General features: G+C 40.1%; 2 protein-coding genes across 3 annotated transcripts in view; both read left to right on the top strand.

The window, feature by feature from the left end:
* tmem128 (transmembrane protein 128) overlaps positions 1-2174 on the top strand; it is a 28490-nt gene extending 26316 nt beyond the window's left edge. The window contains exons 4-6 of one of the 2 annotated variants that reach the window (XM_083905514.1): positions 434-542; positions 675-704; positions 1902-2174. In XM_083905514.1, the coding sequence (XP_083761640.1) occupies positions 434-533 (100 nt within the window). In that variant the 3' untranslated portion in view covers positions 534-542; positions 675-704; positions 1902-2174. Of the gene's footprint in view, positions 1-433; positions 543-674 lie in introns of both variants that reach the window. The other variant, XM_083905513.1, reaches the window with a different exon arrangement.
* Positions 2175-6690: 4516 nt separating this feature from the next.
* On the top strand, positions 6691-13058 carry otop1 (otopetrin 1; the record flags this gene model as incomplete). Its single annotated transcript, XM_083906416.1, has 6 exons — positions 6691-7066; positions 7529-7665; positions 7963-8021; positions 8890-9020; positions 10893-11797; positions 12888-13058. 6 exons carry the CDS (start codon positions 6691-6693, stop codon positions 13056-13058), a joined length of 1779 nt encoding a protein of 592 aa, XP_083762542.1.
* Between the last annotated feature and the right edge of the window lie 28 nt (positions 13059-13086).

The raw sequence follows: 13086 nt of genomic DNA on the forward strand, positions 1-13086 counted from the left end.
ATTGCATGTGTTGGACATTGTTGGAAAGCTTAGAAATCACACTTTCAGAATCTATAAAGAACTCAAAATGTCCCTAAGTAGACTTGTGACCACTTTTGCCATGGCTGGACACATATGTGCGTGCATTACCAAAAACCACACGCATTCAAAGTAAAACACGTTAAAAGACAAGTTGGATTGGTTATTGTTCCAGCAGTTACCACCGCCCAAGTTATTCATACCAGCTAAATAGTTTTCACCGACAGACAGCCAGCTCCATTGAAAACAAGTCAATCAGAGATTGGAGACTTCACCTCATTCATACAACAAGCCTCTGGCAGCCTCTGTTGGTCATATTGACAAGTGCAAGTGTGGAACCACAGATTTATCACTTCTTTGGCTTATTAACTTCAGTTTGGTACATGTTAGTAAGCAATGATTCTTTCTCTTGCAGCTTTAACATAGCTCTGTGGCCAGTGTGGGCTTTCTTCACCCCACTCATCCTCTTCACACAATTCATGGGAGTGGTTATGTTCATCTCTTTACTTGGATGACTGTGACAGGTGAGGATGACTGTTTTTGATTTGAATTTCCAAAAAATGGCTTATTTTGAATGTTAACACTACATTTGTCCTTAGGTGGTTCAAATCAAATTAAATCTCAACTTCACATAATTGTTTCCTTTTGTTTTCCAGGTCAAGAATAATGCCCTTTTTTACCACACAGTTAAGTTTTGGTTTTAGCTTTTTTTTCTCAACTGCTTACACAAATCTGTTGTTGACTCCATGAAGACTATTCTGTAGTCAACACTGACAAGTTCACACATGCCTTCAGAATAAAAGCACTTGCATGACAACAGGAACCCACCTGTAATGAAGACTGAAAGACAGACCTATTTTTTTAATTGTATGCTGTTTTTGTTTTTCAACAAATGTCAAGCCCAGGTGTTACTAATCATGGTGACAATGAGTCTGTTTTGTTTAGTTGTACTGTATGAGTCAAGACACTGACTGTGTTTACATTGACAGCAATATTTTGATATGATCCTGATTAAGACATTAAAGAGATTTCACCGCTGGGAAGTTGAATGTCTATTATAAAAGGGTCATCTCTGGGGTAGAAATGTGAAATAATATTTGAAGAAAGGGCCTTCTTGGCCGAGAAAGGCAGAATGTATTTATCGCTCATGTACACAAACGACAACAACTCCCAGAATGCTCCGCTCACTTCCGGCTCCAAATCTCGCAGCAGCGCTGCCTCGCTGAGTTGTGCAAAGTTTACACAGCTCACGCCTTGATGAATTAGTTGGCAAATACATTACGAATCTGCAAATTACAGTTTTGTTTTCTCTATGGTGCTAAATTGTACCGGGACGTGCAGTAAAAACAAGGAAAGGACAGGACGGCGCAGGAGAGGGAGAACAGTACAGCGCAGGGGCGGTGCGCAGAAATCCGTCTGCATCAGATGAGGGGCACTACCATTTTTTTTTTTATGTTTATTATTTTACTTTTAAATGTGACCAGCATTGCATGGCTTGTTTTAAGATTCACTGGCATTTACTTAATTAGGATTTAACTTAAGTCAAAACAATTGAACAATTGAGAAGTCAGTGGATTCAAGAAGAAAGTTGCATTTCAGTGGACATTTTATTCACTGACACAAAAAGCACACATTCTATGGTGGTAAAGTAAGTATAAAAGGTAAAAAAAAACAGAATAAAAAAAAAACAAAACAGAAAAAACGGAATTCTAAAAAATTAAAACGGAAAAAACGGAATTGGGGAAAAAATAAAACGGATTTCATAGGGCCCTAATTATAATGTTCACAGCTCACCGAGTTGGTATATTTGCTGAAAGGTTTGTTTTCCTGAAAAAAATTGTGGTCTATATTGTATGTATGATTGCATTCCTTGTCCTTTACAGTTGAAGCATGGTTTAATCAAGTCTTGGAGAAACTCTTCACAGCATCCATCTCTGCTCTTCACCACTGTGACTCCTCCAGCTGTCCCACATCAGATTCTGACACCGCTCTACATGTTTAATTATTTATTTTGTGTTTGCATATTGTGTTAGACATGCTTTTAGATTTGGATCGTTGTTGATTTTATTTGCATTTGTACACTTGTGTAAAGTAAAGACTTTAGGAAGGAGGCAGAATAGTGACTGATTTTGTTATATTATTATACTAGACAAGTTAGATTTACACAATATAAATGATGAAGTTGTCATCAGTAAACAAAGTAGCTCTAATTCTGAATTGTTTATCAACCCTTTTCTCCAAATTAAATCACTTTTCATCTAATAATTCTGTAATGGAGGAACACTAAGGGCTAGAAAATAAACCACAACATATATGAATTTACATTTTTATTAATAGTCATAAAAAGAAAAATCAGACTTATTATCAACAGTCTTCATAGACACAGTACTGTTTTCATGACCTGCGTATGTTTTTCTGAACAACACAGGCAGGTAAAACAAGACGATCGTCTTTCCCCAGTCTGTGGATCCACTTCACGAAGTGATGGTAAGCTGTTCGGTGATATTACTGTCTATAAAACAATGATTATAGCGTTAGCGAATCGAAGTATCTGTTCTTACATTAGCATAGATGTAAATAAACTGTAAATATGCTAACGCTAGCTCAGCTGGCGTTACATATAAACATGGATAAATACGGTGGTAAAAATAAATATAAAACAAAATACTCACTTTATACTGAGGCGGCCGTTTATCCCGTTTCCTTCATCCACCGGACCGGCGCCCGCTACCCCCATTGCCCGCTGGCCGAGTTGGAGCGAGCTGCTCCAGATCCGGCCAGGCCGCAGTGCGTGCAGCTCCGCTCCGCTGCGGCAGCCAGAGCCCGCGGTAGCACATTCAAGTGCCCACAAAAAGTTCTCCAGGTACCCGGTTCCGGCCGCGGGCAGCGCCAAAAAGCTGGTATTTTCCCTCACAGCCATATCAGTTTGAAAACTACATTCTGTCATTGTCTTCTCAGTTTACAAAGCCAAATTAAAGAGAGCGACAGCTGGTGGTAACTTTGAGCAAAGATGGCGGACAATGTGTTTACATTCTGGGAATGAAGTCTCGTCCATTCTGGGAAGTCTCGTCCCCCTATGGGTGAGTCCAAAAAGTGCAGAACTAGTGTTGTAGTTCTAATCTTGACGTTGTGCATTCCCTCCGATGATGCAATATGACGCGTTACGCGTCATATTGCGTCATCAGAGGGAAGCAAAAATAAAAAAAAATAGTGTATTGATGTAGTGAAATTTGTGTTATTTTGTGACAACTGCACCAAAGTTCATAGATAAAATCAGCGATTTTTCTGAGACATCAGTAGACCAACAGCTCCTGTGCCTGCGCTAAAAACACAAATACTGTCTATGCAATTTGGTGTTGAAGAATTAGTTGTTTGAATCTTCAGTTTCCAGTCAGAAAAACGCTGTCAAGTGGTGAGTCTTTTGTTAAAATCAGTTTTCTCTTGTGTCGGTCAGTGTAGTGTGTGCTCTGGACAGTGGACCATGCATCAATAAGGTCAATGGTCTGATGCTTGTCTGTGGAATTAATCTGTAATTAATGTTTATCATGTACACATGATACCTGCACTTACACATTGCAATGTCTCCTGTGAAGTGTTTGTGGTGAGATTTGTAAAGATATCTGCTTATAACTTGTTTTTGTCTCTAATAAAATTATTGTTGCTATAAATGAGCACAACATTTAATGAATACAACATCAATGGAGGTGGAAAAAAAAAAAGTTAATTCTACTGCTGCTGTATACACACAAGCGCTCCCTCCAGATCCAGCAGTTTGCTTGATGGAGCCTGTTTTCAGATAGAAGTGGCAGGACACAAATGTTACATTGTTTCTGTTCACAAAAAGCAGAGGCAAAATGACAACAAAAACCCCCATTGTTCATTTAAAAGATCATATGTGTTGCAATTCTTTTATATACCCAGTTGTTGTTAATTATATGGGCAGTTGTAAAGTTCCCCTATGAAATACAGTGACCTTGTCTTTGTGCTGTTTTTTATAGACAACAATAAGGCTTACTATAATCCAAACCAATTAATCAGCCAGACTTGCATGATAAAACAACGCCTCACATCATCGCTGACCTCCACCAATGCAAGCAAATAAAACAGAACGAAAACAATCAGCAAAAAAGCAACACTGGAGATTAACCAAGAAATACTAATGAATGAACAAGCATCAGCAGGAATAAAAAGAGACAAAACTATTATAATACAATAAATGGTAGTAAATAATTACTAAAATAAGAGGATGAAGTGATGGAGTCAGTAAGTAAATAAAAATTAATTTGAGAGTCCGTTTCAGAAATACAAATTATAAAATGAAAAAATAAATACAAATTGTATAAATAGAATCAGATGTTTTGTTAACAATCAGGTATTAACATACAAGGGTTTAGTTTTGATGCAGAACAAACACGATAACAAGGAAATCCAACAAAATATTAAATTAAACGCATGATCAATAGAGACGGACATAGTTTAAATTAATAGAGGAATCAGCAATAATCCAATAAAAAAACAAGTTTATAATATAATAATACATTTACACTAGAAATATCTGTGCTGTGAGTTATATGAATATATTCACGTATATTTACAAATAAATATAGCACAAATTTTTCATCATCAATATTTATACAGGTAATAACTTGGTAACTTGGAATTCCTATCAGTGTAATACCTTCACATGAATACGTGAATCAGATTTAATAATTAACATATTATGAAGTTAACTTTGTCCCTTTTGGTGATTACTATAGAAATAAGATGCAATAATATGACTTACCTATTGTTAAAATGTTGACCATACTACTATGCAACTACCTTATTGTTACTGTACTATAACCTGTAATTTTGCAGTGGGTAGTTGTTATAACGAATATTATGTGATGTGGTATTCCTTCGTAATATATTCAGATATTACATTTACAACAAACAGTAAAAATCGTGTTTAAATATAGTTCCCGTTATACCCTGTTAAAGATGTATACCATTTTTATTAATTAAATTAACCATTTGAAGTTCGAAGGGGTGTGCTTGTTTGGTCTGATGCTTCTGCACGTTCAGACAAAGGGGAGCTAACAAGCTTCCCAATTGAATCATTGAATGGCTCGGATCTAATCAGTTTCCCATTACATTCCCTTGATATACAATCTTCTTCTTTATCACGCTGATGCTCTCTGATCAAGCAATCAATACAGAAGGCGTTGAAAGGAGCTTTTTACGAGCACAACTTGATCACATCTGTTGTGGCAAATGTTGTTGTAAGATGTCTGATATGAGAAATGTACACAGTCCTCGTGATGTTGTAATGGCGGTGGAGAGATATCTATGTGCGGAACTGTCTGCCCCCGAAATCACTGTCAATCAAATCAAAACAATACGAATTTGATTACGTAACGCCATAGTTGTGCGCACGGGAAGAGTTTATCATCTTCTATTTTTGTGCTATTATTAAGATAAATTGACAATTAGAATATCATGTGACTCATGACGGGTATATTCAACCCCGGCCAGCGAGCAGCTTCTGAGCGTAAATACGCACCATCACGCCTTGCGCACTATCCATTCCGTCTCCAAAACAGTTACCTACCCTTGTACGAATGGAAATCTCATTGTGACATCGTTTTGATCGTAATTTTCAGTTTAATATGAAAAAAGTTAATGCCAGGGCTGGAGAATTAATAGCGAACTTACTTCTCCATTCTCCAGCTTCCTCCATTGTGTGGTCAGGGCTTTTTAAAAACGTGTTTTCTTTTTTTCTGGACAATAAAGACTGAGGACATATACGGAACTATGAAGTCATTATTTGTGAGCCTTCATTTTTTTTCTAAAGTTCACGTGATGATTAAATGGCCATTTACCACATATCACGTCTATCTACTCTAATCTACAAGTCTACGTCAGCAGCCTTTCCATTGTCATGCTGATTGCATGCATCCCATCCCAGTATATTTATATTGAATTACAGCCTCTCACAAAAAAGGCATTGTGAATTTGACCACTGAAATCTGACCACCTGCCCGATCCTTCCCCCTCTTTAATCGGAAAAGCAAAGTTTTAACCACCATACCCCATCCAGGAGGTATGGTGGATTTAGGATTTTGGACAGGTCACTTGTCTACACTTTGTAAATAAAATTAAAAAATATATCATCTCATTTAGATTTTAACATCTGTGGATTCCAGCAGGTTCTTGGAAATCACTGGCATCTGCTTTTGGATTTGGACTCAGCTACTTTTTTGCTTCCCTTCTGTTATTGTGGATACTTAACGCACTGAATGGTTGGCACAGTGCGCCCAGTGGATTCTCAGAAAATCATTGAGGAGGTTTCAGGAGGACCGCGCTGATCTGGGATCAACACACTGAAACGCAATCTCCCATTTTCAGTGACTCAGCGAACCGCACCCAAAAAAGAGCCACCACATATTTCAGTTTCAATGTTTCAAGGTGATAATGGCATCTATCAAGTCCAGGCCGGACACTGAAACTACGCATGGTCACTGAGCCGAACCTTGAAGATTGAATGAACATGTTTGGCACGGCACCTGTGCGTCCTGATCCCCACCGTGTCTCAACAGGTTACTCACCTTAAATACGCTTACACTGCGCGTTTTTGGCTTCTCCTGCTCTCCCTCTCTCTGCTCTGTGCTGCGGTTCCTCCACGTCTCCACCATGGTGGAACACAGTGGTCTGGATATAATGTGTCTGAACAAGTACTGCCACAGTTCGTCCTCCTCCTCCTCCAGCTCCGAGCACGACAAGAAGACCTTCGCCCAAATCAAGCTCAATCTGTCTGGGGACTATCCGAGGAAGAACGCGGAGATCCTGAGCGGACAGTACGGCACCAACCTGCTGCTGATCGGGGCTGCTCTAATGTTGGCCATCGCGCACCACGACCCCTTCGTCAAGGAGGATCACCTGCTGTCGCTGGTCACCTGCCTCATGATCCTGCAGCTGCTGTGGATGATGTGGTACATCCTGGTGCGGGACAGACAGAAGAACACGCGGACCGAGAAGGATGTCCACGCCACCACATGCTGGATCAGAGGTTTCACGCTCACCTGTTCCCACCATTTTTACAGGCTTTAACATGAGGTTTAAGTAAAAGATAAAAACATTTTTATATTAGAGTAATAACCTGCATTACTGTAATACTGCATGGCATCAACACTCTGAAGTCAGAGTAAAATGTAGTACTTACAGGAAAATACTGCTAAATCAGTTGTACATAAGTGTGAAGTTACATTAAACAATTGTCATATTTAAAGCCAAATGACATGAGTGTACAGTATCTAAAAGTGCAACATAAGTAATATAATTAGTTTGACCATGCATATGATAATTACTGAGATGCATTTCAACATCTATTTGATCAACAATTATAAGTACATAATAAGTATATGTGGTTGGCAAATGAACAAAAACGTTTCATTATGAGTATAAATATATCTGTTTTTTGCATCACTGTTAACTCTAACTAGACATTTTTTCTTTCTTTTTTCCTCTGTAGGTGGTTTGACTCTCCTTGCAGTCCTCTCACTGATCATGGACTCTTTCAAAATCGGGTATTATGTTGGCTATCACTCTTGTGTGTCGGCTGTGCTCGGGGTATATCCTGTCATCCATGCCACCCACACCATAGCACAGGCAAGTTTACAACCCCACTTTCCTTTCAATGCAGTGATAATCTTTCAGCAGCATTAGACACTGTGTCTTTATTTCCCTCTGTGCACCATTTAACCAGATAGGGCTCTGAATAATGTGCTCTTTGTTGCTGAGGCGAGTACAGCAATATAATCCAAATCATTGTCCTTGTTATCCTGTGTTTGTAACTGCTTAATATTACAAGACAAATCATACAGACTTAAATACTTTGAAATAAGCTACAAGTTTGGTTTATACTTTGATTCTTCTTCTTTAATGTTCTTTTTTTATTTTGTTTAGGTGCATTTTCTTTGGTTTCACATCAAGGATGTCATCAAGAGCTATGAAACATTTGAGAGGTTTGATGATATGATATATATAAATGATATTGAGATGTAACAAAAATGAAAGGGATAATTTACTTGTGTGTTGTCTAAATATAGCTGTACCAGCCTGAGCAGGGACTGAAAAAAACAACAGAATTTAGCCACTTAAAAATAGACTCACACATAAAGCCCTACACATGCTTCTTTGATATCTTTAAAGTATATGTTAGCTACTTTTTCTCTCTCTGTTAGACATTGTTTTCCAAAGAAAACTGAAGTTAGTGTCTTTGACATTTGAAAACCACTCACTCCCTTACAAAAGTCCATAGAGAAAAACAAGGATTTTATATCACAGCACGCGTTGTTATGTGAAATCTACGGAGCCCTGCTAGGGTCAGGTGTGGAAAAAATAAAAATCATTTGTAAACCCTTCCCTCAGTTTAGTAACGGATTACTATACTGAGGGAACGGTTTACAAATGATTTTTGTCAGGTGTGGAAAAAATAAAAATCGTTACTAAACTGAGGGAATGGTTTACAAATGATTTTTATTTTTTCCACACCTGACCCTAGCAGAGCTCCGTAGAAATCAGTGACGCGTGAGCTAAGAAAAAAAAGCTGATTTTCTCTATGGACTTTGGTGCGGTAGAGTGAGTGATTTACAAACTTCTGTTTCCAGTTAGAATCGTGAAATACAGAACTAAAAATATTTTTATTTATGTTTCACGTTGGTGTAGGTTTTGTTTGGCAAGTTATTTAAGTGGCTAAAATGTGCATTACCCTGTGTCCTCAGCTGGCAGTAATTATTTCTGAGTCAGATCAAGTGTCGTCAGCTACAAAGACCCCGACGCATGCTAATGGACAATTGGTCACCAAACTTGTTTGTGTGTCTGTTCTGTTAGATTTGGTGTAATCCACGCCGTCTTTACAAACCTCCTCCTGTGGTGCAGCGGTGTGATGTCAGAGGCCGAGCACTTCCTGAACAACCACATGAGGAGACTTTCTGCCCTGGGCTACGGAAACCTCACCATAGGTAAGAAAAGTACAATAGTCCACTTGAGCTCTTGCTTCAATGAATAAAAGAAGGAAAGAGAGGAGGGCTTTTGAGGGGAAGGGAGGTTAGACCGGCAGGCCCAATGGGTCTTGTTTGTGTTGAACATCTCTCTATTAGGTTTCAGGAGATACAGAGTGTTGCTAGTGATGAGGCCCCCCTCCCAAACCTCACCCCACACTTCCAGCTTCCACCACCACCCCCACTTGACCTCAGACGGCTTTGTCCCCATGGCTGCTTACTCCCAAGGGTGCTGCAATTACAGTAACTGATACATCTAAGCCCAGGATTGGGGGGTCCAGCTGCTCCTCCTCATATCCGGCTGACTGTGAGGCTGGCTGCACCCTCACGCTTGTTCTTGTTTTAATTACAGGGTGCAGGACCATGGTAGTGGCATTTTTTTGGTTGGCTATAAAGCAATAACATTGCTATCATATGTTCAGTTGGGCTTTACAATGTGTGAGTGAGTGAGTGAGTGAGTAAATAGTGAGTTCAACTATTCAAATGGCTCCCCTCCATAATCTATGTCAACTTAAATCTTGCACCTAAGTCTATAGAGAAACACAGGAGCTGCTGGTTAGTTTGTGTCACTTTGTAAATAAATCTGATTTAAATAAATACATTTCAAACACAGAAGTAAAAAAAGACACATTTGAACTTACTAATGGAGGCAGCAGTGGATCAAAAACTGCTGTGTGCTGTGATGTAAAATTACAGTAAAATTACAATTTCTCTATGGACTTTGATGTGGTCAGCGATTAGTTTGAGTGACACAAACTTCAGTTTCCAGTCCAAAAAAGTAGCATTTACAACAGTGTAACAGTGTTGTGTTGCGTCCTGCATCTGATAATGGACATTTGCGGGTATTCAACAGCAGTGCAGGGGTGGACGGGGACAAGAAACATTTACAGTATCTGCTGAACAACCAGGTTTTTTTAGCAGAGTAATTTATTACCTGAGACTTTTCGTTTGGCACTGTGTTTTAAGTCATGCTCCAACCGGTTTGCAGCTGTCACACATGACAGTGAGCATGTTCTCCCTGTGTGGGCGTATGTTTTCTCTGGGTTTTCTGGTTTCTTCCAACAGTCCAAAAACATGCAGATGTTACCCAGACACGCTTAATTGACTGTAGGTGTGAATGTAAGTAAATGTGAGTATATGGTTGTTCTCTATATGTTGGCCCTGTGATGGACTGGTGACCTATCCAGGGTGTACCCCTCCTTTCCTGAAGACCCTTTCTGTCTTCCTGATAATCTGCAACATTTTAGTGAACACATTAATTCACTCATTGTCTGTCACTTTATCGCTGTGATTAGCTCCAGCCCCAGACCCTTGTGTGAGGATAAAGCGATAGATAATGAGTGAGTGAAGTGGGAGCCAGGGCAAATGTCATTTGACAGGGGTGATGTGGTTTGTGAAAGGGGCTTTGGTGATAATACAAGTTGGAGAACATTGATGAGAGTGGGATGAAGACCTATGAGGATGGACTTGCATTAATCAATACAGGAGGTGACAAGGGCATTAACCAGGATAGCAGTGGTACATAGAGTGGGAGACGGTGAACAACAGATATTACGTAAGTAGAAGTATGCAGAATAAGTGACACTCATACTCATGGGGAGGAGGAAATTAAAGCGTTGTTAGTGAAAAGTGTATTTGTCAGATTTTACCACGGTGGATTTAGAACCAATTTAGAGAACCTCAGTTTTACACAACATTAGTAAATCTGAGGTTCTCCAAATCTGCATCCAAATTTCTCCTGGGTGATAGAAAAAGTGCTGCATGTAGTGTTTGTAAAAGAGAGAGTGTAAAAAGCTAATCCAGTGCTATATAAATGTTGTTGCTGTTTTGCAGGTCACCCCGAGCCTCTCTGTAACTGCACCACCAGCACTTGCTCCATGTTCACCAGCAGCCTCTACTATCTATATCCCTTCAACATCGAGTACCACATCTTTGTCTCAGCCATGCTCTTCGTCATGTGGAAAAACATCGGACGGACCATTGACCTTTCTTCAAATCGGAAAATGCTTGCTACCAAAACCCAGGGCCTCTCTGTGGGTCCCATCCTGGGCCTGCTCGCTCTGGCCAGCACCATCGGGATCCTGGTGGTATACATCACCCACGTGGAGTCCCTTCAGATGCGCCAGTCTGCTATCTCCATGTTCTACATTTACGGCATTGTCCTGCTGCTGTTCATGTGCTGTGCCAGTGCTTCAGGTTTACTCATATACCGTGTTGACCACATACCGCTGGACACTTCCAAGAACCCGTCACGACAGCTGGACACAGAGCTTCTCTTTGGTTCCTCTATTGGCTCCTGGCTCATGTCATGGTGCAGCATCGTGGCTGTTTTAAGTACCAACAGCAGTCCTCCATACCTCTGGACCAACTGCATCTACTCTCTGCTCATTGTTGTGGAGAAGTGCATGCAGAATCTCTTTGTCATAGAGTCCCTTTACCGCCAGCAAGGGGATGTAGAAAGTGACGACCCAGAATTACCATCTGCTCCAGAAATCTTCTCTGTGACTTCCTCTTTAGCCCCACCGTATAATGGTATCATCAACCGAGCTTATGAGACTCCGGATAAAGCGTGTGCCACCATGGAGAATGAGCAGGAGGAAAGCGGTCCAGTGTACAGATGTCCCAGGAAACCGTCAGAGGTGCCGCTGCCTGTGGGAAACAAAGTAGTGGAGCCTCTAAATATAAAGAGGCAAATCCTGAAAAACCTTTCTGTCTTCCTGATCATGTGTAATATTTCGGTGAGTCTGTCAGCATGTATGTCATTCATTCATTGTCTACTGCTTTATCCTCCACATGAGGGTTGCGGGGAGCTGGAGGCAATCCCATCTGACACAAGGTGAAAGGCCGGTTCACACCCTAGACAGAACGCCCCGGCAAACACATCGAGACAAACAACCATTCACTCTCACATTCACACCTATGGTCACTATAGAGTGTCCAATAAACCTTTGCATGTTTTTCAACTGTGGGAGAAAAGTAGAGAAAACACAACACACATGCAAATCCAGGTCTTTTTGCAGCAGCATATAACTCAATGTCCATGAATTGGAATTTGTTTCATTTTAAGTTTATTTGTGAAGAATCTAGATTTCTACTTAAACCTGTTCTGAGCTCCTCTCATTAGATGAGCACAAACAGATGCAATCATTTTATACACAACAGATGAGCCGAGGCAATCTCTCTGCTGAGATTAGTACGTTGTAGTGAGATCTCTTTTAGATTGTTCCCATTTTTTTTTTTTTTTTTTGCAAAGTGCTGGTGTTGGAGTAGCAATCATTACACTGAAGCCACCTGTATTCCGAATACAGTAAGTGCAGAGTAGTGATGTTAATATTAATCTAATGATATAATCTAGCTCATTGTTATGGTTTTATCTCTCGACCAAAACAGAGTTAAAAGGAGGGTGGATGTTGACAAAGTCATGACCTCCCTCAGTAGCAGGACTCAATTTTGCTCAAGCAATGTTGACTTGGGCTTGGCCACACGCTTGTTGTGGCGAAAGCAGTCTTGTCTGAGATATGATTTGATTGGCAAATGCCTTTGCTGGAATGTTTGAATTATGGGCTTTAACCAGTTATTCGATTGGAAACATTTAAAGGGTGAGAAAAACAAAGCAACAGATCTAAAATACAGAATACAGTTCATCAACCTTGTTATCAGTGCAGTGTGTTTTGTGCAGGGTAATGTGCATCAGGTGTGTCAGTGTCTTCAGGAAAACTAAGTTTTTGCTAAAACATTAGCTTCACACAACTTTTTAAGGTGATGTGTATCCAGCTTTTATATCAGTGAATACTTATCAGTCAATGCAATTTCTTTTTATTCCTACAGCTATGGATCCTTCCCGCCTTTGGCTGCCGGCCACAGTACGACAACGGGTTGGAACAGCAGACTTTCGGCTTCAGCATATGGATTACCGTTCTTAATTTTGCCATCCCTTTGAACCTTTTCTACCGCATGCATTCTGTAGCCTCCCTCTTTGAAGTGTTCCGACGTGTCTGACAAACAAGCCAATGACAACAATACCACG

Source organism: Microchirus variegatus, assembly GCF_963457635.1.
Source record: "Microchirus variegatus genome assembly, chromosome: 19".
Classification (NCBI taxonomy): Eukaryota; Metazoa; Chordata; class Actinopteri; order Pleuronectiformes; family Soleidae; genus Microchirus; species Microchirus variegatus.